The sequence below is a fragment of the Nothobranchius furzeri genome, chromosome 11 (genome assembly GCF_043380555.1).
Source record: "Nothobranchius furzeri strain GRZ-AD chromosome 11, NfurGRZ-RIMD1, whole genome shotgun sequence".
NCBI lineage: Eukaryota > Metazoa > Chordata > Actinopteri > Cyprinodontiformes > Nothobranchiidae > Nothobranchius > Nothobranchius furzeri.
The window spans coordinates 53,561,170-53,582,118 of NC_091751.1; the positions used below are offsets into that span (position 1 = coordinate 53,561,170).

General features: G+C 40.3%; 2 protein-coding genes across 4 annotated transcripts; both read right to left on the reverse strand.

Annotated features, from left to right (window-relative positions):
• Positions 1-1,515: 1,515 nt before the first annotated feature.
• Positions 1,516-14,454, reverse strand: ubxn7 (UBX domain protein 7). Of its 2 annotated transcripts, XM_070541691.1 has the most exons (12): positions 14,349-14,435; positions 11,438-11,560; positions 8,647-8,800; positions 8,422-8,486; positions 8,263-8,328; positions 8,042-8,154; positions 7,620-7,766; positions 7,331-7,421; positions 2,954-3,084; positions 2,240-2,735; positions 2,022-2,101; positions 1,516-1,924 (listed from the first exon to the last, which is right to left on the reverse strand). In XM_070541691.1, the coding sequence occupies exons 1-12, from the start codon at positions 14,416-14,418 to the stop codon at positions 1,763-1,765; spliced, it is 1,698 nt and encodes a 565-aa protein (XP_070397792.1). In that variant the 5' UTR covers positions 14,419-14,435; the 3' UTR covers positions 1,516-1,762. The 2 variants fall into 2 exon arrangements, with proteins under 2 accessions (XP_070397792.1, XP_015812418.3); XM_015956932.3 differs by lacking the exon at positions 11,438-11,560 and having other exon boundaries at positions 14,349-14,454.
• Positions 14,455-15,738: 1,284 nt separating this feature from the next.
• On the reverse strand, positions 15,739-20,836 carry ppp1r7 (protein phosphatase 1, regulatory (inhibitor) subunit 7). 2 transcript variants are annotated; one of them, XM_015956934.3, is made up of 10 exons: positions 20,726-20,836; positions 19,534-19,629; positions 19,379-19,434; positions 19,179-19,244; positions 18,927-19,057; positions 18,660-18,822; positions 18,407-18,523; positions 18,221-18,325; positions 18,047-18,133; positions 15,739-16,629 (listed from the first exon to the last, which is right to left on the reverse strand). In XM_015956934.3, exons 1-10 carry the CDS (start codon positions 20,763-20,765, stop codon positions 16,453-16,455), a joined length of 1,038 nt encoding a protein of 345 aa, XP_015812420.3. In that variant the 5' UTR covers positions 20,766-20,836; the 3' UTR covers positions 15,739-16,452. The 2 variants fall into 2 exon arrangements, with proteins under 2 accessions (XP_015812420.3, XP_015812422.3); XM_015956936.3 differs by having other exon boundaries at positions 19,534-19,626; positions 20,726-20,794.
• Positions 20,837-20,949: the final 113 nt, after the last annotated feature.

Genomic DNA, 20,949 nt, shown 5'->3' on the forward strand with positions numbered 1-20,949 from the left:
TCTGCTTCAAAACCCCAAAAACCTCCATTCAATTTGCAGTAGAAACCAATCAGGAAGAGATTTAATACGTTTCTTAAATTTCAGCAAGTTCATGGAACAAATCTTGGAACTTTTTTGTACCAAGCCACGCTAAAGCAATTTTCTATGATAATTTTCACCTGAGTTTCCTATTAAATGTGTAATACGCCTGTATATTTCAGTTCATCTGATTCAGAATCGATCTGTTCAAAGATTATTTTAAATTAGCCAACAAAATAAATCTAATTTGTAAAAACTAAAACCACTTTCTGGAATCAGTTTATGGTGGCTTCTGGAGAGAGAAAAGCCACAGCTTAGGCTGAAATCCCTCTACAGATATTCTTACAGCAACCCAGCTGTGCAGAGGTCTAATCTACGGACAAATACAGGAAAATCTCATAAATTCACGGGACCGCTGCAACAGATTAGAAATAAAACATGAATTTGTTTGTTGACAAATGCGTGAATCCACAAACACATCGACTGTGAGGCTTTTAAACCAGTCAAAACATAAGCAAACATAGTTGGATGTTTTAAAACCTGTATTTTTTACACTAATTACTGATCTCCACAGTAATTGCAGGCATCCAAGGCACTTTAGCCCCACCAGCTGTTCATGTAGAAAACTGAGGAAATTAAGAGAAACACAGCTGCTAAGTTTTGAGATCGACTAAAACATTTACTTATCAGGTGTAAATGTGACTGAGAAGCAGCAAACTGTACTAAAATATAAATATATATGAGGTAAATCTGAATTACTGGGAAAAACAAAACCCATACATAAAAACATAGACAAAGAAAAATCTAATAAGCTGGAAAATGTGTTTTATGTTTACTCTTATCACATTGTTGTAAATAAACATGTTTATTTTTAAATTTTGATCAAATCTGTAAGATTTCCTGCTTGAGTTTCAGATTTTAATCCTTCCCTCACCCCGTCCCCATACAATTTAAAACATTAACAAAAGCAGAATCTCGTTTTTGTGGTTATATTTTTCATCATCAGCATATTTTCTTGTCAGAATATAAAAAAAGAAGAAAAAAACCCCAATTCCTACATGTAAATATCAGTTTCTCTGAATCGGTTTCTGTACAGTGGGTCCAACTGGTGAGATGTACAACGTTTTAATTCATTCCCTTCTGCATCAAGACAGCTCTTGGACCTTTTTTTGGAGTCTTCTTGTCTTCTATGTAAATACAACAGTTAAACAATGTCAGAAAAACTGAATCAAAAATAAGAATGAGCCTCCCTTAACTTTTCCCATGTACAGAAAAAAAAAGATATAGAAAATAAACTCTGACATTTAACATTTTTTCCTGGGAGGTAAAAGTATTTTTGTACAAGTCCCTGGTGACCCAACGCCAATTAACGATCTGGTATTTGAGGTTTGATGAACGGGAGACGTGCGTGTTGGGACGCTAGATGTTCAAAAGGCCGCATTAGAACAAGTTAGATACTACTATAAAATAAAACATAAAAAAAACTAACCAAGTGCTGACATTTGTAACGCCTTACTGGCCAAACTGGAGAGCACTAGAGAGGAATTGCGCTGTCAGTGAAGCCATCAGTAATGAGACAATAGTGGAGTAGCAGTTAAAGTAGTCCGTCCATTAACAACCGTCCTGAAAATACAAGACTGGTTTCCAAAGATGAGAATTTGGGGATCGAAGCCGATTTCACTGACCCGGGTTCTTGGTGAGGTCTACCAGAGATATAAATGAACAGAAAGTGTTTCTGAGAAGGCTAGTTCCTCTCCTGCACAAAAACAGTTTCCTGTGGACAAAGTCCCGCCTCCTGCAGCGTGATGTCATAGTCCAAGTGGGCCAGCTTCCTCCTGGGAAAGTTGGTGACGAGTTCAAAGCGTTCGTTAGGGTACCCCTTGGACTGGACGTGTCTCACCAGAGCCTTGAAGAGAAAAAGACAAGTGAGATTTCATTTCTGAGAAATTATTTTTTAAAAGTTTGCATTTGAGTTAAAGCGAGAAGTTCTGTAGCACACTCACCAAAAGTTTTGCTTTTGAAGACAGGGAGACCTGTTCTCTCTGTCCATCTGGGTAACGGAGCATCAGCCTTGCTTTGGGACCTTTATAATAAACAAAAACAAAGCTTAATGCTAAAACTGTATTATTTTACTCTCTGGGCCATATTTTTATTTATTTTTCTGTGATGTGAGCCTATTCCTTCTATTATCACATTTGTCACATGCATCTGAAGGTCGTACCATTATCATCAAGACAGTCCAGGTCACAGGTTGCGGTGCTGATGCTGGATGTTCCAGCGCTTTTGGCTTGTGACGTGCAGTGGTTCCCGCCAGAGTCTGCCTCAGGCTGAGGACGACTCGGACCAGCAGACGAGGGCTCCAGGTGATTCTTTTTGCTCTCCTCTTTCTTGTGACTGTGATTGTTTTCTTTGTATGGAGACTTTCTGTGTGAAGACGTGGAACTATCTGGATGGAGTCGCTGCTGGGCCGCAGTGGTCGAAGAGGCCGGTGGGTGTTTGCTGGCTGAACTTTTCTCTTCGTGGGGTGTTTCGCTGTCCGAGCCGTCAACGGAGATGGGTCCCTCGCTGTCAGAAAAGGGCTCCGCGTCTGATTCGTCCTCTGACCGAGGGGAGTCGGGGGCTTCGGGGACGTTTGAGGACTCGTAGTATGTCTCCTGTAGGGAGGCTCGGATTGCTGCCTCCAGCTGGCTGTCTTCGCTGGCATCAATAAGACTTTCCTAAAACAGAAAACACAGTGAGCAGCTGCAGAAGACAAAACAAAGACAACCTCTCTCTGTGCCGTTTGCTGTCAACACTAAATAAAATTAAGTATTTTTTTTACATAAGAATGAAAATGGCCAAATTATATAAGCTGTAGAAGACAAACGTTAAACTGATGGGAGGTAAGAAGCCACGAAACGAGATGTCAGTAGTTCCTACGTGAGATGACACTCACTGAGCGAGCTCGTTTGGCAGGCGGCGCGTGGCAGGACGGCCCGTCCAGCTGCCCGTGCTCGGTCAGGAAACCAGTTGCCTGCTCTAGGAATGACGCCACATCCAGCTGGTTCCACTCCACCATCTTTTGCCCTGAAATCAGTCAATTTGAAATAAAAGGTCACAAACTAATTTTGCATTTAAAAATGAACTGATTTTAAAAAATAAGAATAAAAGTATACAAATATACTTAGGGATGTTAGAAAATATTGGTACATAAAAATATCACAGTATTTCGTGTTGTGATACAGAATATTTGTGTATCGAGTTTTTATTGAGAATTTACATGCAAACATTTACTGTATTATTTTGTGTGGAGCAATTCAAACCCCATCAACTAGGTGGCAGCAGTTCAATCTGATGTAACTAGAAAATCTCGCAATAGGGAGCTTAAAGCGAGATGTACACTGCGACTTTTTTACTCGTAGCATATCTCAAAGTGTGCAATGAGCAACGAGTCATACTCTCACTGTACGACCCAATGCTCAGATGCGACCTTACTGCTACCACTGTACATGTGGTAGCAACAAGTCGAACGTTAAAATATGCTAAAAATATTAGTTTTTACACAACATGTCGGACCTCTCGAGTCCAAAAACCCAGAAGACCTGGAGGATGTTGTGTTGCTGTTGGAGGAAACGCAGGGGTTTATGGAGGTTGGAGAAGGAAGACGAAAGAAAGGAAGTATTGTTTTTTTTTATATATGAACACGGAAAACATGTTTTCTTGACAGAGAAGTGTAAAAACAAAAAGAAATTATGTGTATTGACCCAGAAATAACTGTGGAGCCGGGTTGGCGCATGTGCTGCGCTTTACTTTGGGTCGCAGCTCTGCTTCAGCAGAGAAACACCCTCACGAGGGACGAGCAAAATATCAAACATGTTTGATATTCAAGCAAACACATGACTGCTGCTCGTGAGGTGTTACTCGCCTCTTGTAACTCCTTGTATACTACACAATGCAAAATCAGAGTCAGATGTGGGCAAAATCACAACATTAGGAAATTGTTGCGGTCCTTGGTGCAAAAAAAAAGCATAAAAATAAGAGATAAGCAAATTTAGGAAGTAAGAATATAATCATGATAAAATAACTATATAAAGTGGGCAATACTTAGAGAAACGGCGACTACCGTAAATCCTCTAATACAGGCCCGGGCCTGTATTTGACCCAAGCTCATCAAGCTCCAGGCCTTTATTGGAAGGAGGACCAGAATTAGAGGCAGGCCTAAATTTCTATTTGAGCAAAATGAACTAATGGTTCGCTGGAGTTTTTGACTATTAAAATTGTGCCCACATTTTCAAAGTTAAACACGTTTCTTTTAACAACGGTAGTTTCTGCTTCAGCCCTCTCCCCCCTCCCCCGAAGCGGCCGCAAACTCACTGATGCACCTGCAGCCTCTCAAGAGTTCCTGCTGCTCTAAACATTAAAATAATTATTTCATTTTCTGTTCCTCACTTCTGATTACCTTCAATGGTGTCTGTTTGTTGCAACCACCAGGTACAAAAACTAACTTGTTTTTATTTGACCATTTTTCTGTCCTGTCTCTGTTTATTATCTTCCTGCATCTCCTCTCAATCCTAAAGAAAAACTGCTACCTGGGTTCATATATATTCACCTCATGAGTTACCATTGAACTGCAGTTCTAAAAGATCTACCGACAGCAAAAACAGCGGAGTGTGCGCTGCTCGCCGGCCACATTAGTTAGGTGCGTCACCGAGGACAAGGTGATGCGCCTCACTCCACAGCAGCGAAAAGCATCAGGCACAAATAAAAGATAGAAAACATAAAAGGAAATGAGCCGACATGAACGATCGCATGTTAAATTAGTTTTTGAGGTGGTGACACCTGATTTGATAATGCTACTGTGGCCGTGCTCAGGACGCAGATGTCTGGAGCGCGTCAACAATCACAGCTTTGCATGCGCAAGCTGGTTAAGGTTAGGATGGGGGTGAGGGGAAGGTTAAATTGCAAGAGGGTAAATGTCACAATTTGGTTAAATGTCCATTTTATGGCGGGTGTCAGTACCGACGCTCTGGCACAGCGCGTTGCCTCCCGACGTGCAGGTGCTTGTCACCTGCTGACAGCAGGCTGCTGTCTTTTCCGAGGACTGCATCTTGCCAGTCATTATCACGTGACAGCGACTAGTCGATGACAGGCATAAAAAGTCACTATAGTGAAGTCGACTAGTTCATACAACCCCTGCTACTGCTCCCCAGAGTGTTCTGCAGCATAATCAGCACGTTCTCTTTGAACTTGATATCAAATTTTCGCCTCCTCTTCGTCTCCGCACGGTTAAAGTTACCCTCACGGTCTATCACTGGCAAATCAAAAGTGAGACGGATGACACAATCCCCCCGTGGTACTTGCTTGTTACCACATTCCACCCGGCCACAATAAAATACCGGCCATTATTCACCTCAGCCGACTCCGACACCGGCCAAAATGTGATACCCGGCCGTTAATTGAATACAGGCCAATATTAGAGGATTTACGGTATATACAAGACAGTGTAGGTACTGATCAGAGCAGAACAGTACAGGTACAAACACAACACAGGGTCATATGTCTGAAACCAAAAGGTAGTTTTCCAGGAGCTCTACTCAGTAACTCGGACCTGTGCAGCTCGGCCCGACCAGTTTCCACAGGCACAACTCAGTATTTTCCCTTTAGTTTCTCCCGTTTTTAGAGGCCGAGAGATTTTTGGATATCTGCTGCTGTATGTTGTCATAGTGCTGGTGTTGATCTATGACCACTTCTTTGCAGAACCTGTACTTGGCATCTCTGTACAGGTCACTATCCCCACTTTTAAAAGCTTGTCTCTTTTCAAACCACAGCTGTTTTGGGTAAACCAGGCTTTGTCATTGTTATTACACACCCTTGTGCGTGATGGTATGATGCTGCTCTGGCAGAAATGGATGCAGGAGGTGACAGTATCTCGCCCCAACCTCAAAGATTCGCTCACAAGAGGAAAAATCGACTCAAAACGAGCCACAAATCGCACAGTGTACACCTGGCTTGAGTCACGCCCATTTACTTCCGGACCGTAAGTCCCCAACTGCCAAAAAAATTTTAATAATAATAATGAATGAGAGTCTATGGAAGGGTAAAAGTTATTTTCTAATCCTGTTTGATATGTTCCAGGGATTTCACATATGATGTCCGTGAATTTAAAGGAACATCTTGAAGCCAGGAAAGCACATATTTTCTACAGGACCAAAAGTTAATTTAGGTTTTGTGTGAAAAGACGTGTAGGACTACAAATGCTCATCCCACCAAATTGACGCTACTGAACCAAACACAGAGAAGAGGAGAAGAAAAATGACTGTGAGTTTTGCACGTTTCGAATCCCTCTTCAGGACAAAAAGGAATACTAAACATGGAGAAAACCACTATAAATCTGGCCAAGTGGAAAGTAGCAGCTACGCGAGAGAGCAGAGATTCTGTTGTGATGTCATAAATGCGATGACTGCGTCGTAGTATTTTAACTATAAATTTTTACAAGCTAACAAATCTCAAAGTATGTGACAGACAAAATCAAAAAACACAATAATTTTTCATTTAAAGTGAAGTAGACCACATTTGTGACTCGGGCACATTTACTCTTTGTTCCAGGGACCCAATAGTCTACCGGAACTGGAGGATACTTGGGCTCCCTGTAACACGGATGTGTCTTAAAAACTGAAAATATTGTCTGGCTTTTAGTATCACAAAATATTATATTGCCAGCTTCTTGCCAAAATGCAGTCCTAGTTATAATTATTAGGTCAAAAACACATTTCAGATACTAGAGTTGCATTTTTTGACGATTTCTCTACAAAAATTAGCTAACCTTTGATTTACAAGTGGAGCACAGATCTCACTGAGCTTGATGTTGGTCTTTGTAATTAACTTTTATTACCTCATCCACTGCCATCGACGACTAAAGTCGTCAATTGCGGGCTTGGGAACGAGCTTGCGCACCTTGAGAGTAAACAATAATATCATGGCCCTAAAGTTGATTTTCATTTGTGTGTCACATGTCACAAGACCAGGAAGCAGAAATCCATGAATTAGGAGATAATTTTGGGACGCTGCTGTGAAAAAGGCGAGGTACAAACCAGAAAAGCCTTTGCATCTCACTTCGAAAGCGGATAGCGAAAGAACAGGAAAAGCTAGAAACACGCCAATTCTTCCTTCTTCCTGACGTAAGAAGTGAGTCTGTCTTTTGGTAGTTTTGGTGTTTACGTGGTCATAGAGCACAACATTCTGTGACTCTTCAAAAAACAGTAAAGGGGCTTTCTGATCAGAAGCAGCTAATGACAAAGGAAAGTGAAAGCAACTGTTTTGGTAAACTTCTCACCTGTGCGCGGATCAAGGATGGAAATATAGGGAAACTTGTTCAGCTTATAGAACTGGATGTATCGTTGCCCTTCTTCACTGTCGTGATATACCTGCCAAGAGTGGAGATTCACCGTAATACACAGATTATAATGACCCAAAATGAACTTGCACACATGCAAGTGAACATAAACACTGGAACATTTGTGGGAAAAAGTGGAAAACCAAACAGAAATAAAGCACAACAGAAAATATGATGAAAATTTTGCCATTTTTCCTCTAGTTAATGGTAAAGTTTTGAAAACGCAAACCTGCCAGAATATGAAGTGTTCTCGGATGATGTTCTTCACCGCGTCGTTACTCCACACATCTCTGTTGAGGCACTGGCACGCGAAGTCCTGGACATTTTGAATGTTGATCATTAGCCACTTGTTTTCCAGCTGTCCACTGTCTTTAGCCTAGAACAAAACCACAAAAACATCACAACTTTGTGAGCAAGGGTTTTATGCAGATCAGATGATGAAACTGCTAAAATGCTGGAAGAAATCTGAAATCTGCAAACTTTTTGTCAAAAGGAGGAAAATTTTTCATTATTTTACAAGATTTAGTTCTTGTTTTATTCAGTCTGAAGGATGTTGTATTCCCACTGTTGTCTGGTTAAAATAATACCAGAAAAATGCTTTAAACCTAATAAAACATCTCCATGTAGAATGTCCAGTGAGCGACTTCTCACCGTCTCAAAGCTCCCTTTGTGCATGAGTTCAATGGGAGGACGGAAAAGGTCCGCCAGGGTGCTGAGTTTCTTATCCACTGTTGCTCCGTTACGCAGCTCCTGTTCCTGGCGGACTTTAGGAGAAAAAGCCTTTCTTGTTTATCATCATCAAGAAGCATTAGATTAGATTATTTCTACAACAAGTTGGATATTTTAAGGATGGAAAACATCAAAATACAGACTTGTTTCTGTCTGGAAGTCTCTGAAACCATCGAATATTGAACGAGCAGGTCGTCTTCGCTTTGGCACTGAATGCATGACAGACATAAAAAAAAGTCTCTTTCATCACATGACTCAACAGCAGCAGGTGGGATGAAGGAACATTAGAAGTCTTATAATACCTCCAAAAAGAGGTTCTGGTTCCACCAATATGTCCTGCTTCTGGGGAATGGGTGCTCGCACTTCGCTGAAACATGAAACACAAACTATTTAAACACACTCCGGAGAAAAGCATCCGTCTGCAAACACACATCAGTTCCAAGACCCAGCACAACAATGAAAACACACGTGATCTTTAAACGGAACAAGGTCTGTTCTGCTTTTGTCCGAGACGAATGTAAGCTCACTCTGTGGGGGGAGCCCTGCTGCTCGATGCTGTGGAACTGGAGCTGGTGCTGGGCTCTTCTGCTATCCCACCCCCATCCAGAAACATGGTCACCGCCATCTCTAGGTTATTGTTGCATGCCTCCAGCATGTGCTTGCCTACGCTCTCTGTAGCCCCTGGAAAAGGGATGAGAAAAGAAACACAGACGTCATAATGCCAGAGTTGCTAAGACCCCTTCAAAGATTATTACTCCAAATCGGCCACCAGAGCAGTGCAAAGTAAAATGTCCAAATTTAAACATAAACAAAAACTGCAGGGAAGCACAACCCCGTATGTTTACATTAACACCATAGATTTGGTTGCAAAGCCAGACATTTAAACATCTCAATAACCAGTCTGCAACTTTTTACGAAAAGACAAGTAAAATATAACTTTTGTAGATTTTTAACAAATAAATCTTAATTAAATGCATTGATTTGGACAGTCATACTTAGCTTAAAAGGAACCATTAGCAGTATGGTTGCTTCTGTTTGAGGCAACATTTGGAAAATCTAGCAGTCATATCTGTGTGACATTAGTGGAAATCGTGGGGTGACGTGGCTCAGGGGTGAGGAGCGCGCCCTGTAATCGGTGGGTTGCAGGTTCGAACCCAGACACACAGACACTTAACCCTCCTTGCCTGCTCTCTTCTGTCAATGCGCCCCAAGCCCCCACAATGCGGCTCAAAAATTGAGGCCAACCCGGAAGTACCAAAAATTGCAGTTCCACCCTCATCTGCTGGGGGCTGGTGTCAGAAGTGAGAAAATCCTCATTGACTCCCATGTTAAAAATGCCAATTTCACAGCAGAAATAAACATGTTTACAGCCTGGTACCAAAACAAGTTTTTGGTTTAAATTATCTAGTTTACACTCATGACAACTCTGAGGGGGGTGAATTTTTTCTAACTCTTCTGTTTAAGTGTAGTAAAAGCCTAAAATTCTGTATAATTAATGAGCATCAGACCCACATGACAACAGAGCTAGCTCCGTGGAAAGGCCTCAGTAGAGCCTCGGTCTGGCTTGGAAACTGTTCCGGGATTTTGAGTCTCTGTGTCTGTGTATTCTGCTTTGGATATTTTTTGTGCAATTGTTGGACAAAATGACTTGCTGTGGCATTAATTGCACTAATAGAGCGTCCAAGGAGTCTCCACTTCATTTTTTTCGGTAAGTAAAATTATATTTATGTATTTAGGTCACTGCCGAGCTGAGCTTAGATTTTAACATGTACTGTTTAACCATGAAATTTAAATGTAATAGGGTAAACCCAGTGCATTTAACATAATGCTGCACTTTAGAAAATGGGTTGAAATATAACATGTTGGTGGAGCTGGGTTCCGACTATCGGCTTGTGGAGCTCTTGGGAGACCGATGTTTTCCACCCGGTTCTCCCCGCAGCTCGACGCATCTCTGTCTGATCGCGGCTTCTGTCTGCTGTGCGGTCTGCCGGCTTTCAGCAGCTTTCGGGAGACCTCTGTGTTCCACCCGGTTTTACCCAGCAGTCAGCCCGGCGTATCTCTGACTCAGAAGCTCTGGTGTTGTACACAGTTAACTCCGGTTGTAGCTAGGTTGCTACCTCCATTAGCTTAGCTCCCACCTCCTCATTAGCTTTGGGTTAGCTTCAGGTTAGCTTGTAGCTAGTTCGACCGGGTGTCGTCAGTTGATCCCAGCCTTACAGCCCCACCCTCAGCCCCACCCTCTTCCCTTTTGTGGAATTGTCTGGGCATGACGGAACCTGTGACACGGTCAAAATGGCGGTGGTGGCCACCTCCCATTTTGGCACAAAAATGTGTTATTGGAGTCTATGGAAATGAATTGTCCAGTATATATGTCGATCGTGCGCCCCAGGGCAGCTGTGGCTATGATGTAGCTCATCACCATCAGCATGTGAATGAATGAATGATTCACTCAGTGTGTTTACATGCACGTCTAAGTCGATCTAGGTTTATCTACGATAATAAGCTGGGAGCTTCTACCCTAGTTTACACGTACGTTAGAAAACCGACTTCCCTTAAATGTCGGCATTCTTCCGGTTAGCTTATAGCAACACAAATAGTAAACACATGCTGGTGGGAGTGAAGCAGACAGGGTAAAAACAGGAAAAGCATAACGACTGAAGGAATGAACAACAATGCTGCAGCAAAGCTTATTTGGATTGTACTCTACTGTTTGACGGTGTGTTACTTTGTGGCATCGATATTATCAGGAGAACGCTTCTGCATTCTCGTCACTTCCGGAAGTTACCGTTACAGAGTGACTGAGCCCTTTACCTGCAGATGAAGTTGGGTTTTAACCACATTATCTTGGTGCCTCAGCTCGATTAGAACCAGTTCACCTTCTCAAGACCAATGGGTTCGATGCACGACCATGATCTCAGAGCTATCGCTTTGATAACCTGACACACGGGAGGCGACAAAAGCCAGCGACGTGCTCTATTCCAGGGCGAATAGCAAGTCTTCCGTTGTTTTGATTGGCCATCAGAATGGAGGGAATGCTGAATTATTAAAGCAGTTCAGATTTGAAAAAGCTGTAGATGAAAGGTCTCACAAGGTTTTGGTAGAGTTAAGTGAAGTCTTACTTCTGGTTTAAAAAAGAAAAATATGTGAATGGGTTCATCCCATATATTACAACAGAAAAAGAAACAGTGAACACCATCATTTAATGATGCCGCTTTTTTTGTAAAGATCTCTGTACTCTTTTGCTGAAAAGTTGTAAAGCTCTGGGAAATCTGACATGACAAGTATTAACTTTTCCTCCATGTTTGCCCGGGGATGTACCGAGAAGCATCCTGTCCGCACACTGGTCAGTCAATGAAACCTCCGCTGATTGGTCCTTGTCCGAGCGACAGCGACGAAAAGTTGAAATTTCCTCAACTTTCTGGGATTGCGTCGCTGGTTCACCTGTGCACAACACATGCTTAAGTGCAAAATTTCACATGTACGTTTCACGCATGTCGCTTAGCAGGAGGGAGACCCGTGATTATCGCTTTGTCGTGCATGGCTCAGTAAAAATTACTGGAGAGGCAAAATGGCCTCCCATCCTGTGTGTCAAGCCCATAGTACATTTACATACTTTAAAAAAATGTCTGTCTATTTAGAGCAATAGTTTGGTCTTCTGATGCACATGTAAACACACTAACTGTAGAGTAGGGCATTTTGGAGGTTATTTATCATATGTGAACATCTCTCCTCTGATTCGCTAACACAATGCCACCCTTCCACTGCTTTCGTTTGCTTTTCTTTCTTGGGTTAAATGCAACGTTGATGTTTTATCTCCACAAATAGCTCAAGCCTGAAGGAGTTCTGCCATGTTATGGAGTTGCTAATGCTAAGGGATATCTTCTACTAGTCAAGACATCCATATCAGCCTTCCTTGGTACCGAGCCCAGATGGGTGAGTCCATGAATGCTTATTTTAAAGTATGATGTAGATCTGAGTAGCTTTTTCAGAGCTGACTGTTTCCCTGTCTCTGTTCTAACGGAGGCTAATGCCGGAAATGAGGCAGAAGGCTCATGCTCAGCCTGCATGTGAAACTCAAGAGTGAATGATCATATAGGTCAAGTAAAAACCGTTTTCCAGTGAACCCGGTCTTTAATTTCACTATAAAAAGTAGGGATGTATTAGAGGGCGCAAGAGCGCCGCTGTCAAAGTATGTTTACTGGGCAACCGCAGAAGAAATGAGCTTGTCACATGACCAAACAAATGAGCTCAAACATGAAGCGGTTAGCAAAGAGCAAAGCGTGGGAGTAGTTTATTGTAAGTTATTTTGTTCTTGGAACACAATAAGCCTCACATCAAAGCCTGGCAGAACATGGCGCAGCAAACTGAACCGAGACCAGCAAATGGTCAGTTGGCCATGACACTTCTGCTCACGTCTGACTCCTAATTTGTCCAGTAAAATTAAGAAATCAGTGTAATTATTTAGTTCAATGTAAGAAAACTAAAGTGTTTTTCTTTTTAAACCGTGGCCTCCAGAATGCGCTTATAGGCAAGCAATTGTAAACAGCGCTGTGTATGTAATGCTAGACTGTTTGCTGCGGAACAAGTTCTGAGTCTGACGGACTTTTTGTTCACAAATGTAATGATTGTGGTACTTCAGCTGTGCATCTGAATTGTATTAAAAGGTGTAGATGGAAAAAGCATTATTATTTATGGCTCAGGGGCAAATGTTTGTGTCATTTGTTTACCACCACCATGGTAAATCTGTTCTAATTACATATTTAGACATGTTCTGTGTATTAGCTAAACACACTTTTTAGAATTTTTTTCATTTTTCTTAGATTTCATTCTCCTGTGAGATATAAAAGTAAATAATGTTTTATGTTAAACACCAACTACATTTACTTACTTACTTACAGGTGCAAAAAATAATTCCCCATTTGCCAAAAGTGAAATAATTTTATCTAATAATATTAAATCATTGTTCAATTATTACACTAATATGTCAAATGTTTTTTTTTAAGAATTGAAAGTCCAGTTAGAATTAGTAGTATTTTATTTTTTTATACTACGCTGGTTGTTTTTGTAGACTGTCCTTTGTTTAATTTTTTCTTCTCTGTTTTAATGTTAAATTGCCTTTTTAAATCAATTGTGTTGTGAAATGCGCTTTTAAATTATGTAATTCTCATATAGATATTTATTGTAAAAAAATATGTTAAACGTGTTTTATTACTGAAAATACTCGAAAAATAATCTAATTAGAAATAATATTTACAACCAGTATGCATTTATGCATCATACTCGATAACGACAGGACTGGTTAAAAATCGTAGATATGCTGAATGTTTATTAAAAGACAAATTAAAGCTCAATAAGCAACAAATAGTTTTCATAAAGTAAATATCCTTTTTATTTTTATTTTTTGTATTCATTTGTGCCTCAGTCAATTTTCGATCGAGCATCGATTGGATTGGTTAAAACATAGAACACCTTAGAATAACCCTCAGCCGCCATTAAATCTAATGTTTTTAATTTCTGTGAAAATATAAATATATATTTAAAAAAACGTAAAACAAGTTAAGTTTACATCGTTTTAAAAGGATTTATATCCTCGGAAGAACGATCGTTCCGCCTTTACTGCGCATGACCGTTTCACTTTCCAAGTCTGCTATCCCCTGAGCTGAGTCCACTCTCCTCTATTCTGATAAATAACTTTAAATTTAAACACCGTCCATCGCATCAAAGTGCTCATAAACTATTTAGTGCCTCCGTACCAACATTTGACACGGTAACTACTATCTATCCGGGAGAGGCTGGTGTCAAAGTGACAGCGGAGGGACAGTAACCCAACATGAGGCTGCTGATGAAGAAGGGGAATGTTGTACGACGTCCGTTCCACACAGCCAGAAAGCAAGCAGTGTGAAAAAAATAACAAAAATACATGAAATACTAACGAAATTGTGTTTGGAATTATCATCACGAGGACAATAAAAATGAATTGAGTTTGGGTTGAAGACAATATGTGTGCCTTATGAATTTATGCGCCATATTCCGAGCGTTTGGTCAGAGTTTAGAAAAAAGATACCTCTGCTTTTCCCTTCTGCAAAGCACTGACAGCGTAAGAGCAGGACTGTGCTCCCGTTTTCTTTACCTGCGCCCTCATTACGTGTTTTGTGGCAAAATGGGCGGTCCTCTATGAGCACACAAACCAACTTAATATTTAGAAAGCTAAATAAAATATTATATTTACCTGTTATTGCTGTGAATTGTTGAATTAACCCGTTCACCCCCGGAGCTGAGGTGTCTCCGAGCGCCGCCATCTTACCGCCAGAAACAACAACATAGACGTGACGCATGCGCAACGCCGTCTTTTCCAAACGTCTGGCGCGACGGAACGATGGATTGTGGGTAATGTATTTTAAAATCAAATATACGCCAATTCATTATTTGCACATGATGTAGGATTAGAAAAGCTATGAAATGTTATCAGAGACAAAGATAATATTTAAAATTAATAAATTAAGTAGTATAAACGCAAATTTAAATGAAATAACGCATAATGTGATTTGTTTACAGCTTGAAGAAGAGGAAAATCAAACTTCCAAATGTGGTCGCATTAGGTGTATTAAATGAAACTCTGCAGACTTGATTCATAAGTAGTGTCACTTTAATATTTGCATAATACATTCAGTTTGAAAACAGCATCAACTGAGTCCAAAACATGGACTCAGTTCAACAAGGAGCTGAAAGCAATTTTCATAAAAGTTCCTTTAGTGACCAACCAGCTTTTTTGGTGTGTATGTGTGGGGGGGGTTATTTTCAGTATTTTACACGAATCCATTGTGCTGCCAGCCATAAACAAAACAGTAAAATATCACTTTACAGGGGCAGGTGATGATGGTATATGGGTTTTCTACATTGTGAGATTCTAATCTGTATTTACATAAATAATTGTTTGACCAATTTCAATACACTGGATATAAAATTACATTCATGTCAGTAATGTATGCTTCTATTTATTGGGTTGATGGTTCATGGTACATAACAGGTAATAATTCTTACACTGGAAAGAGCTTATGGTTTTCTGATACAAACCAACATTTCATGTAATTTCATCACCAACTGAGTGAGATCAAATATTAAATCAGACTAATTACACAGATGAACACTGGTGCAGTGGAATCTGCTGAATCTGTCGTATACATCTAGGTGATCTCATCCCTGAGGGGGTAACAGGTCGTAAAATTTGTTGCAGGTAGTCTCAGGTTGATTTAAGCAATCTAATAGGGTAAAAAAAAACTAATTTAAACTTGATATTTGTAAGCAATCCTACATTGTTAAAGCTGAAACATGTTCAAATTGTATGCCAAACAGAGAGTTTATCTTACAATAAAACAAAAAATCTTTTGAGGAAGTCCAGCCAAGACTACAAATTCTAATTTAGTATAGACCAGGTTTTAAGTTTGTTGATAATAAGCGACGACTGTAATCAGGAAGGAGTTAAAGATAAAATAGTAAAATCACTGATTATCCATGTTTTTGGACACATTCTCAAAAGGGGTTTACCTACAACAGAAATGAGTCATCAGCTATCAGGTTTTAAGGAAAGGAAGCAGCTGGACAACAACAAAAAAAACATGTTAATTGACATCCATTTATTTTATGACACATTAGTAAGAAACCTTTATGCTAAAAACTGGTCATTCTGCAGGTAGCACTCTTCTAAGTTACTGTAAATCAGCATAGAGTTGATTTTTATTTTCCATTAAGGTGTTCTTTGTGAAGAACTGGGGCCAGGGCATTTCTGAGAAATATAGTAGAATCCAGGAGTCAAACAAATTTAGATTCTACTTTTTCCCTTTTACATTTTCCCTTCAGCATTAATCTTTAATTGTTCTTATTGTGACTCACAAGAGCAGCATCAAACCCTTACATAATTTTTATGACACTGGAACAACTTTAAGAATTTGTTCAACAAAAAAGGCTTGTTTCTTTTACCCTGATGGGAACCCTAATTGTATCCAACATGCAGAACAATAACAAAAACAAGTGCAGAAAGGAGAAAAATAAGCAGATGTGAGCATATGGTAGACTTTCACTTTCACAGTTCCAACCATAATAAATAAAAGCATCAACACAACAGCATAAATGAAGGTTTGAATGACTGCATACATGCATTCATGTATGGAGAGTGAAGAATGGGGTGAGTGTTGGAATGTGTACACGGTGAGAGGATGACATGGAGAGGCCAAAGTGTTATCAGGAGCTGTTTTTGTAAGCAGGGCAGGCAGGGAGGGAGGGAAGGAGGCGAGGCGAAACACAAAAAGGTGGGCGGATGGGTCGTACGCTGCGCTTCAGAAGCGGATAAAAGTAGCGTCGATCTGGCGCACGCTGGGCAAAGCCAACATGATCTTTCTCCGGTACTGAGGGTCTTTCTGTAGCGGGTTTCTTTCTAGGTAGACCGTCTCCAGAGACTTGGCGTTCTTCAGCTCGTCCAGATCTGACCAGTTGTCTATCTGATTATCATTCATCTGAGGGGGGATTTAAAAAAAACAAACACACAGCCATCAGCACCAACTGAATCAACACACACACACACAAAAACATTTTTAAACTCCTTCTTCAGAGGCGTTTAGGCAGATGCGTGATTTATGGTTTTCCAGTTTCAAGTGCGCTGACATTCAGTGAATCTTCACGCTGCCTGCGCTACGTCTGCACCCTCCAGCCTCAAAGGTGGGAGGAGAAATAAACACTGACCTCAGAGCCTGTGGCTACCCAACGACCAGCAGTAACGCGTGCGTTAAGCAGCGCGGTGTGTTGAAGCTGTCATCAGCTAAAGAGGTAGATGTTTTCATCCAAGCGCATCACGGCCCGTGAAGAACGAGGAAGAGGTGATGAATAGTCTACGGCTGCAGGTGTGGATCTGCAGCCGTGCCCTTCTGAGCGTGACAGCGGGACGTCCCGAAGGTCCGCTCACCTGTTCACCGCTCAGACGTCCCGATCTTCTACCTTCCTAGATCATCCAGCTGTAACCTGTTCCTGATCATGTCTTTAGTCCCGCTGTAACACTGATGCATCAGTCTCAGATGGCATGGAGCTCAGGTGTTATCAGAACTACCTGTGTGTGTTTACCACCCAGCTGCAGCTCTTCTGTGGTTGGGTCTGACCCAAGTTAGTACATTTAAGTCCTCCATCAGATTTGTGCCTCTTCTAGTGTCATTTTAAAGGATTTTTATTTATTTATTTAACCTTTTCTAGATTACCAGCAACAGAAATGCTACTAATAACACACAATTATGTGAAGCTGGAAAAATTAAAATACTGTACAACATTACATTTATCTCAGTAATTTAACTAGACTGAGAGACCATTTAAAGGCTCAGGAACCTTTACAGGTGTTTCTATTTGCAATTTTAAATTTTGACTGATTGGGGTCTTGTTAAATATCACACAGTGACCTTTTAATAGTCTAGATAAGTGTAATGTTCCTGTTAGTAGTTCCTCCTGTTAAGTGCTTATTTATTTAAATTATTCAGGTTTATAAAAGAAAGCATTTGGACATACACTTTATTATGTTCCAGGCATTAGTCATTTATATTTCACTATTGTAGTCATTTATAGTAAATAAAGTAAGTTTAATTAAGAGGGGAACCCATTTTTCTTGTATTCTTTAACGAAAAAAGTAACCAAGTAGTTATTTTTCTTGGTAATTAGTTACTTTTATAATCTCGTAACTTGGTAAGTAACTGAGTTACTTTTTGACAAAGTAATTAGTAACTACAACTAATTACTTTTTAAAAGTAACGTTCCCAACACTGCCAACGACTAACCCAAATGAAGCAGAAGAGTTACTAAACGTGACTCAACTCGCTGTCAACAGCCAAGTATAAATAAAAAACACAACTTCTAAATAATCAAATTCTCATTCAGCCTTAAAATAATCCATACCCAGAACTCCTGCAGGTCTGTCAGGTGGCTGATGTTCTCGATTTTCTTCACTCGATTGGCAGCAATGTCCAGTGTGGTGAGTTTTTTCTGTAAAAAAAAAAAAATGTAAAAGATTTTTTGAAAGTCCAGAACAAACACTGTTGTTTGTGCAGCTGAATGGTTTCTATGACTCACGTTGTTTTCCAGGCCCTCTATGACCTCAATCCCATTGTGGCTCAGATAGAGCTCTTTCAGGTTGACAAGGTTCTGCAGACCCTCAATCTTAGTAATCCGATTACTCTGCAAATAACAAAAACATATCAACCACTTTCTTAAAATACACACCTGAGTCCTGTTAGAAGGGGATTTGTCAAGGGATACCTGAATGCTTAAAACAGACAGGTTGTGTAAACTGTCCAAGTTTTGAAGCTTTGTTATTTTATTGGTGCCAAGAAACAAACTTTGCAAAGATGAAAGTCCATCCAGGTTCTCAATGACCTGCAAATACAAATGAAAGACACAAATGGACTGCCTAAAAGTAAAATCACAGTTATTTTATAAAATTTTCTGTGTTATTTACTCCAACTGTGAGAGTTTAGCCCCAAAATCTATACAGAGACCCATTTAGGCTCACCCTGATGCGATTAGAGCCCAGCTCTAGCATCTCAAGACTTGAGAGGTGGTCCACATTAGAGATGGTGCCAATTTTGTTGTGAAGCAGAAACAGTTTCTTCAGCTGAGTCAGCTCCTCCAAATTCTCCACCTTCCTCAAAACGTTAAAGGAAACATCGAGCAGCCTGCAGGTTCATTGTAACAAAACAAAGTAAACTTCCCCCATTCCTCTTAATTCCGTAAAGAAGCTGGTGCTTTTTGGTCAAAAACGATATTTTCCCAGACTTACTCTAACTCTCTGAGGTTGCTCAGGTTCTCTAGCTTGCGGATTTGATTGTCATAGAGATCTAGCTCCCGCAGGGAGCTCAAACTCTGAAGGTTTTCTATGGTTTTGATGAGGTTTTGTCGTAAGGAGAGCGTCTAGATGTACAGAGCAAAGCAATAAATAAATACAGTCTGTGGTTATTATGCAGGACAGTTTTAGATTGTTAAAAGCATCCGTCTGGTTTAAATGTCACACAAACATTGATAAATAACCCACCTTAGCCTTCTGCAGCACCTCAAGTCCTTCAATTTTTCCAATACGACAGTGAACAAGATCAACATCCTAGAAGGAACGTGGAGAATTAACGATAATGAATGTAAGACATATTAATATATTTTTATTAAGTAATATACTTCAATAATTGTGTTCGTTTTGCATTTGGGATGAAAATAGTTTTATTTAGAAGGCAGTCTAACCTCTTCTTCTGGGTCCAAGGTAATGGTGTCCATGTCAACAGGTGATTCTTCTTTACCTCAAGTGAGAAAGAATAAACAAGCTTGGCATTCCTTTGCACATTAACCAGTCTGACTGATGAAGCATGTTTAATGCCGGAGAACTGTGGAGGGCTTACTTGCAGCAGTAGGCTGATTGGGGTCCACATCACCATTGATACCCTTCCTCCTGGTCTCATCATCACCAGACTCCTCAGACTCACCTCTTCGGTCTACTGCAGTCAACAAAGAGAAGCTTTATTGTAAAACGTTGTCACAAAGTTTGCGGATTGACCAGACCAGTACTTGTTCCCTGTTGTTTTTAAGACCTAACACATAACTTATCCTTCCACTGATCATACGCAGGCAAACTTTGTGTTAAAAGATGAAAGTTAAGATAAAATGCTAAAAAAAAATAGAGCAAATTATCTTTTTGACAAGCTGCAAGCAAAAACAGTGTCTGAAGTGTCTTTCCTCCCTTTTTTCTCGATGTGTCAACACTGGTTCATCCTTTGAGCTTTGAAGTATTTTTGTTCCTGAATGATTCATAGATCCGAAATAAGCAGCTTAAACAAAAACATTTCAAAAACTCGCTCTAAAATAGACTGGGTGTAGACTGGTAATAAGTAAAAAAGCAGTCCAATGTCTAGAGAGAGTCTTTAAAAAGATCCTTAGGAATATTGAATGAAAGCACTAGGTGGGGTGTCATATCTCAGTCTCAGAGGAGTATGTAAGTATGCTACTTTTGCCAATAAATGTTGATCGTATATCATGTTTAGGAGCTGTTTTTCTACACTTAGCAATGTCCAGCGAAAGTGGAATCAACAAGAGAATAGGCACGACACTAAAACCAGACTTACTGATTACTAAATAAACCGTTTCAGCAACATTCCGAGTCTTACCAGTTTGAAATGTGAGGTTTGACACTTTAAATAGACACTTTACGCAATGCTAAACGAGCAAGGTAGCTCGGCAGCTGAATGCAAGGAAGCTCAAAAGTAAAGCAAATACATTTAAACCAGTTAAATGCACAGCATGCAATCGACTTAAGACCTTAACTTCTGCGTTCAGCACTGCATCTATATCATGCCGAGTAAAACTCGTTAAAAAGTACAGAGTGACTAGATGCTACGTTGATAACGCCAACTAGCTAACGTCTTGTTGATAGCCTGTTAGCTGACAAACCCAGGATGAATGACTGGTCAGTAACAGAAACAACGAGTCACCGAGAGCGATTTTATTCAAATTTATATAATATCTTCAGATGGTTGCATCTTCCTCAGTCTGATAAAGTCATATCAGGATGGCTTGTTTGAGTGATTTTGTACTCACCTTCCATTTCTTGTGGCTCTCCAACAACCAGGGAAGCCATGTTTCTTGTAAACACTCCTGGCAACCGCTCGGCCAATCAGGTGGAAGTGCAGACGGCACTCATACACTAGATGGCGCTGTTGCTCCACACTGAAAAATAACACAGACAATATTATTTATTTATTTTTAATTTAGTTAGTTAGTTAGTTAGTTAGTTAGTTAGTTAGTTAGTTAGTTAGTTAGTT

What these genes read in the sequence shown, in the direction of transcription:
- ubxn7 (XM_070541691.1), bottom strand. Translation starts at nt 14,418, where the DNA reads ATGGCGGCGCTCGGAGACACCTCAGCTCCGGGGGTGAACGGGTTAATT. An exon ending in ACAATTCACAGCAATAACAG is followed by an intron (nt 11,561 to 14,348) that starts GTAAATATAATA and finishes TGTTGTGCACAG; the next exon opens with GTGAACCAGCGACGCAATCC. An exon ending in ACAAAGGGAGCTTTGAGACG is followed by an intron (nt 7,767 to 8,041) that starts GTGAGAAGTCGC and finishes GTTTTGTTCTAG; the next exon opens with GCTAAAGACAGTGGACAGCT.
- ppp1r7 (XM_015956934.3), bottom strand. Translation starts at nt 20,765, where the DNA reads ATGGCTTCCCTGGTTGTTGGAGAGCCACAAGAAATGGAAG. An exon ending in TGTCTGTTTTAAGCATTCAG is followed by an intron (nt 18,326 to 18,406) that starts GTATCCCTTGAC and finishes TGTTATTTGCAG; the next exon opens with AGTAATCGGATTACTAAGAT. An exon ending in CAGACCTGCAGGAGTTCTGG is followed by an intron (nt 16,630 to 18,046) that starts GTATGGATTATT and finishes ATCCCCCCTCAG; the next exon opens with ATGAATGATAATCAGATAGA.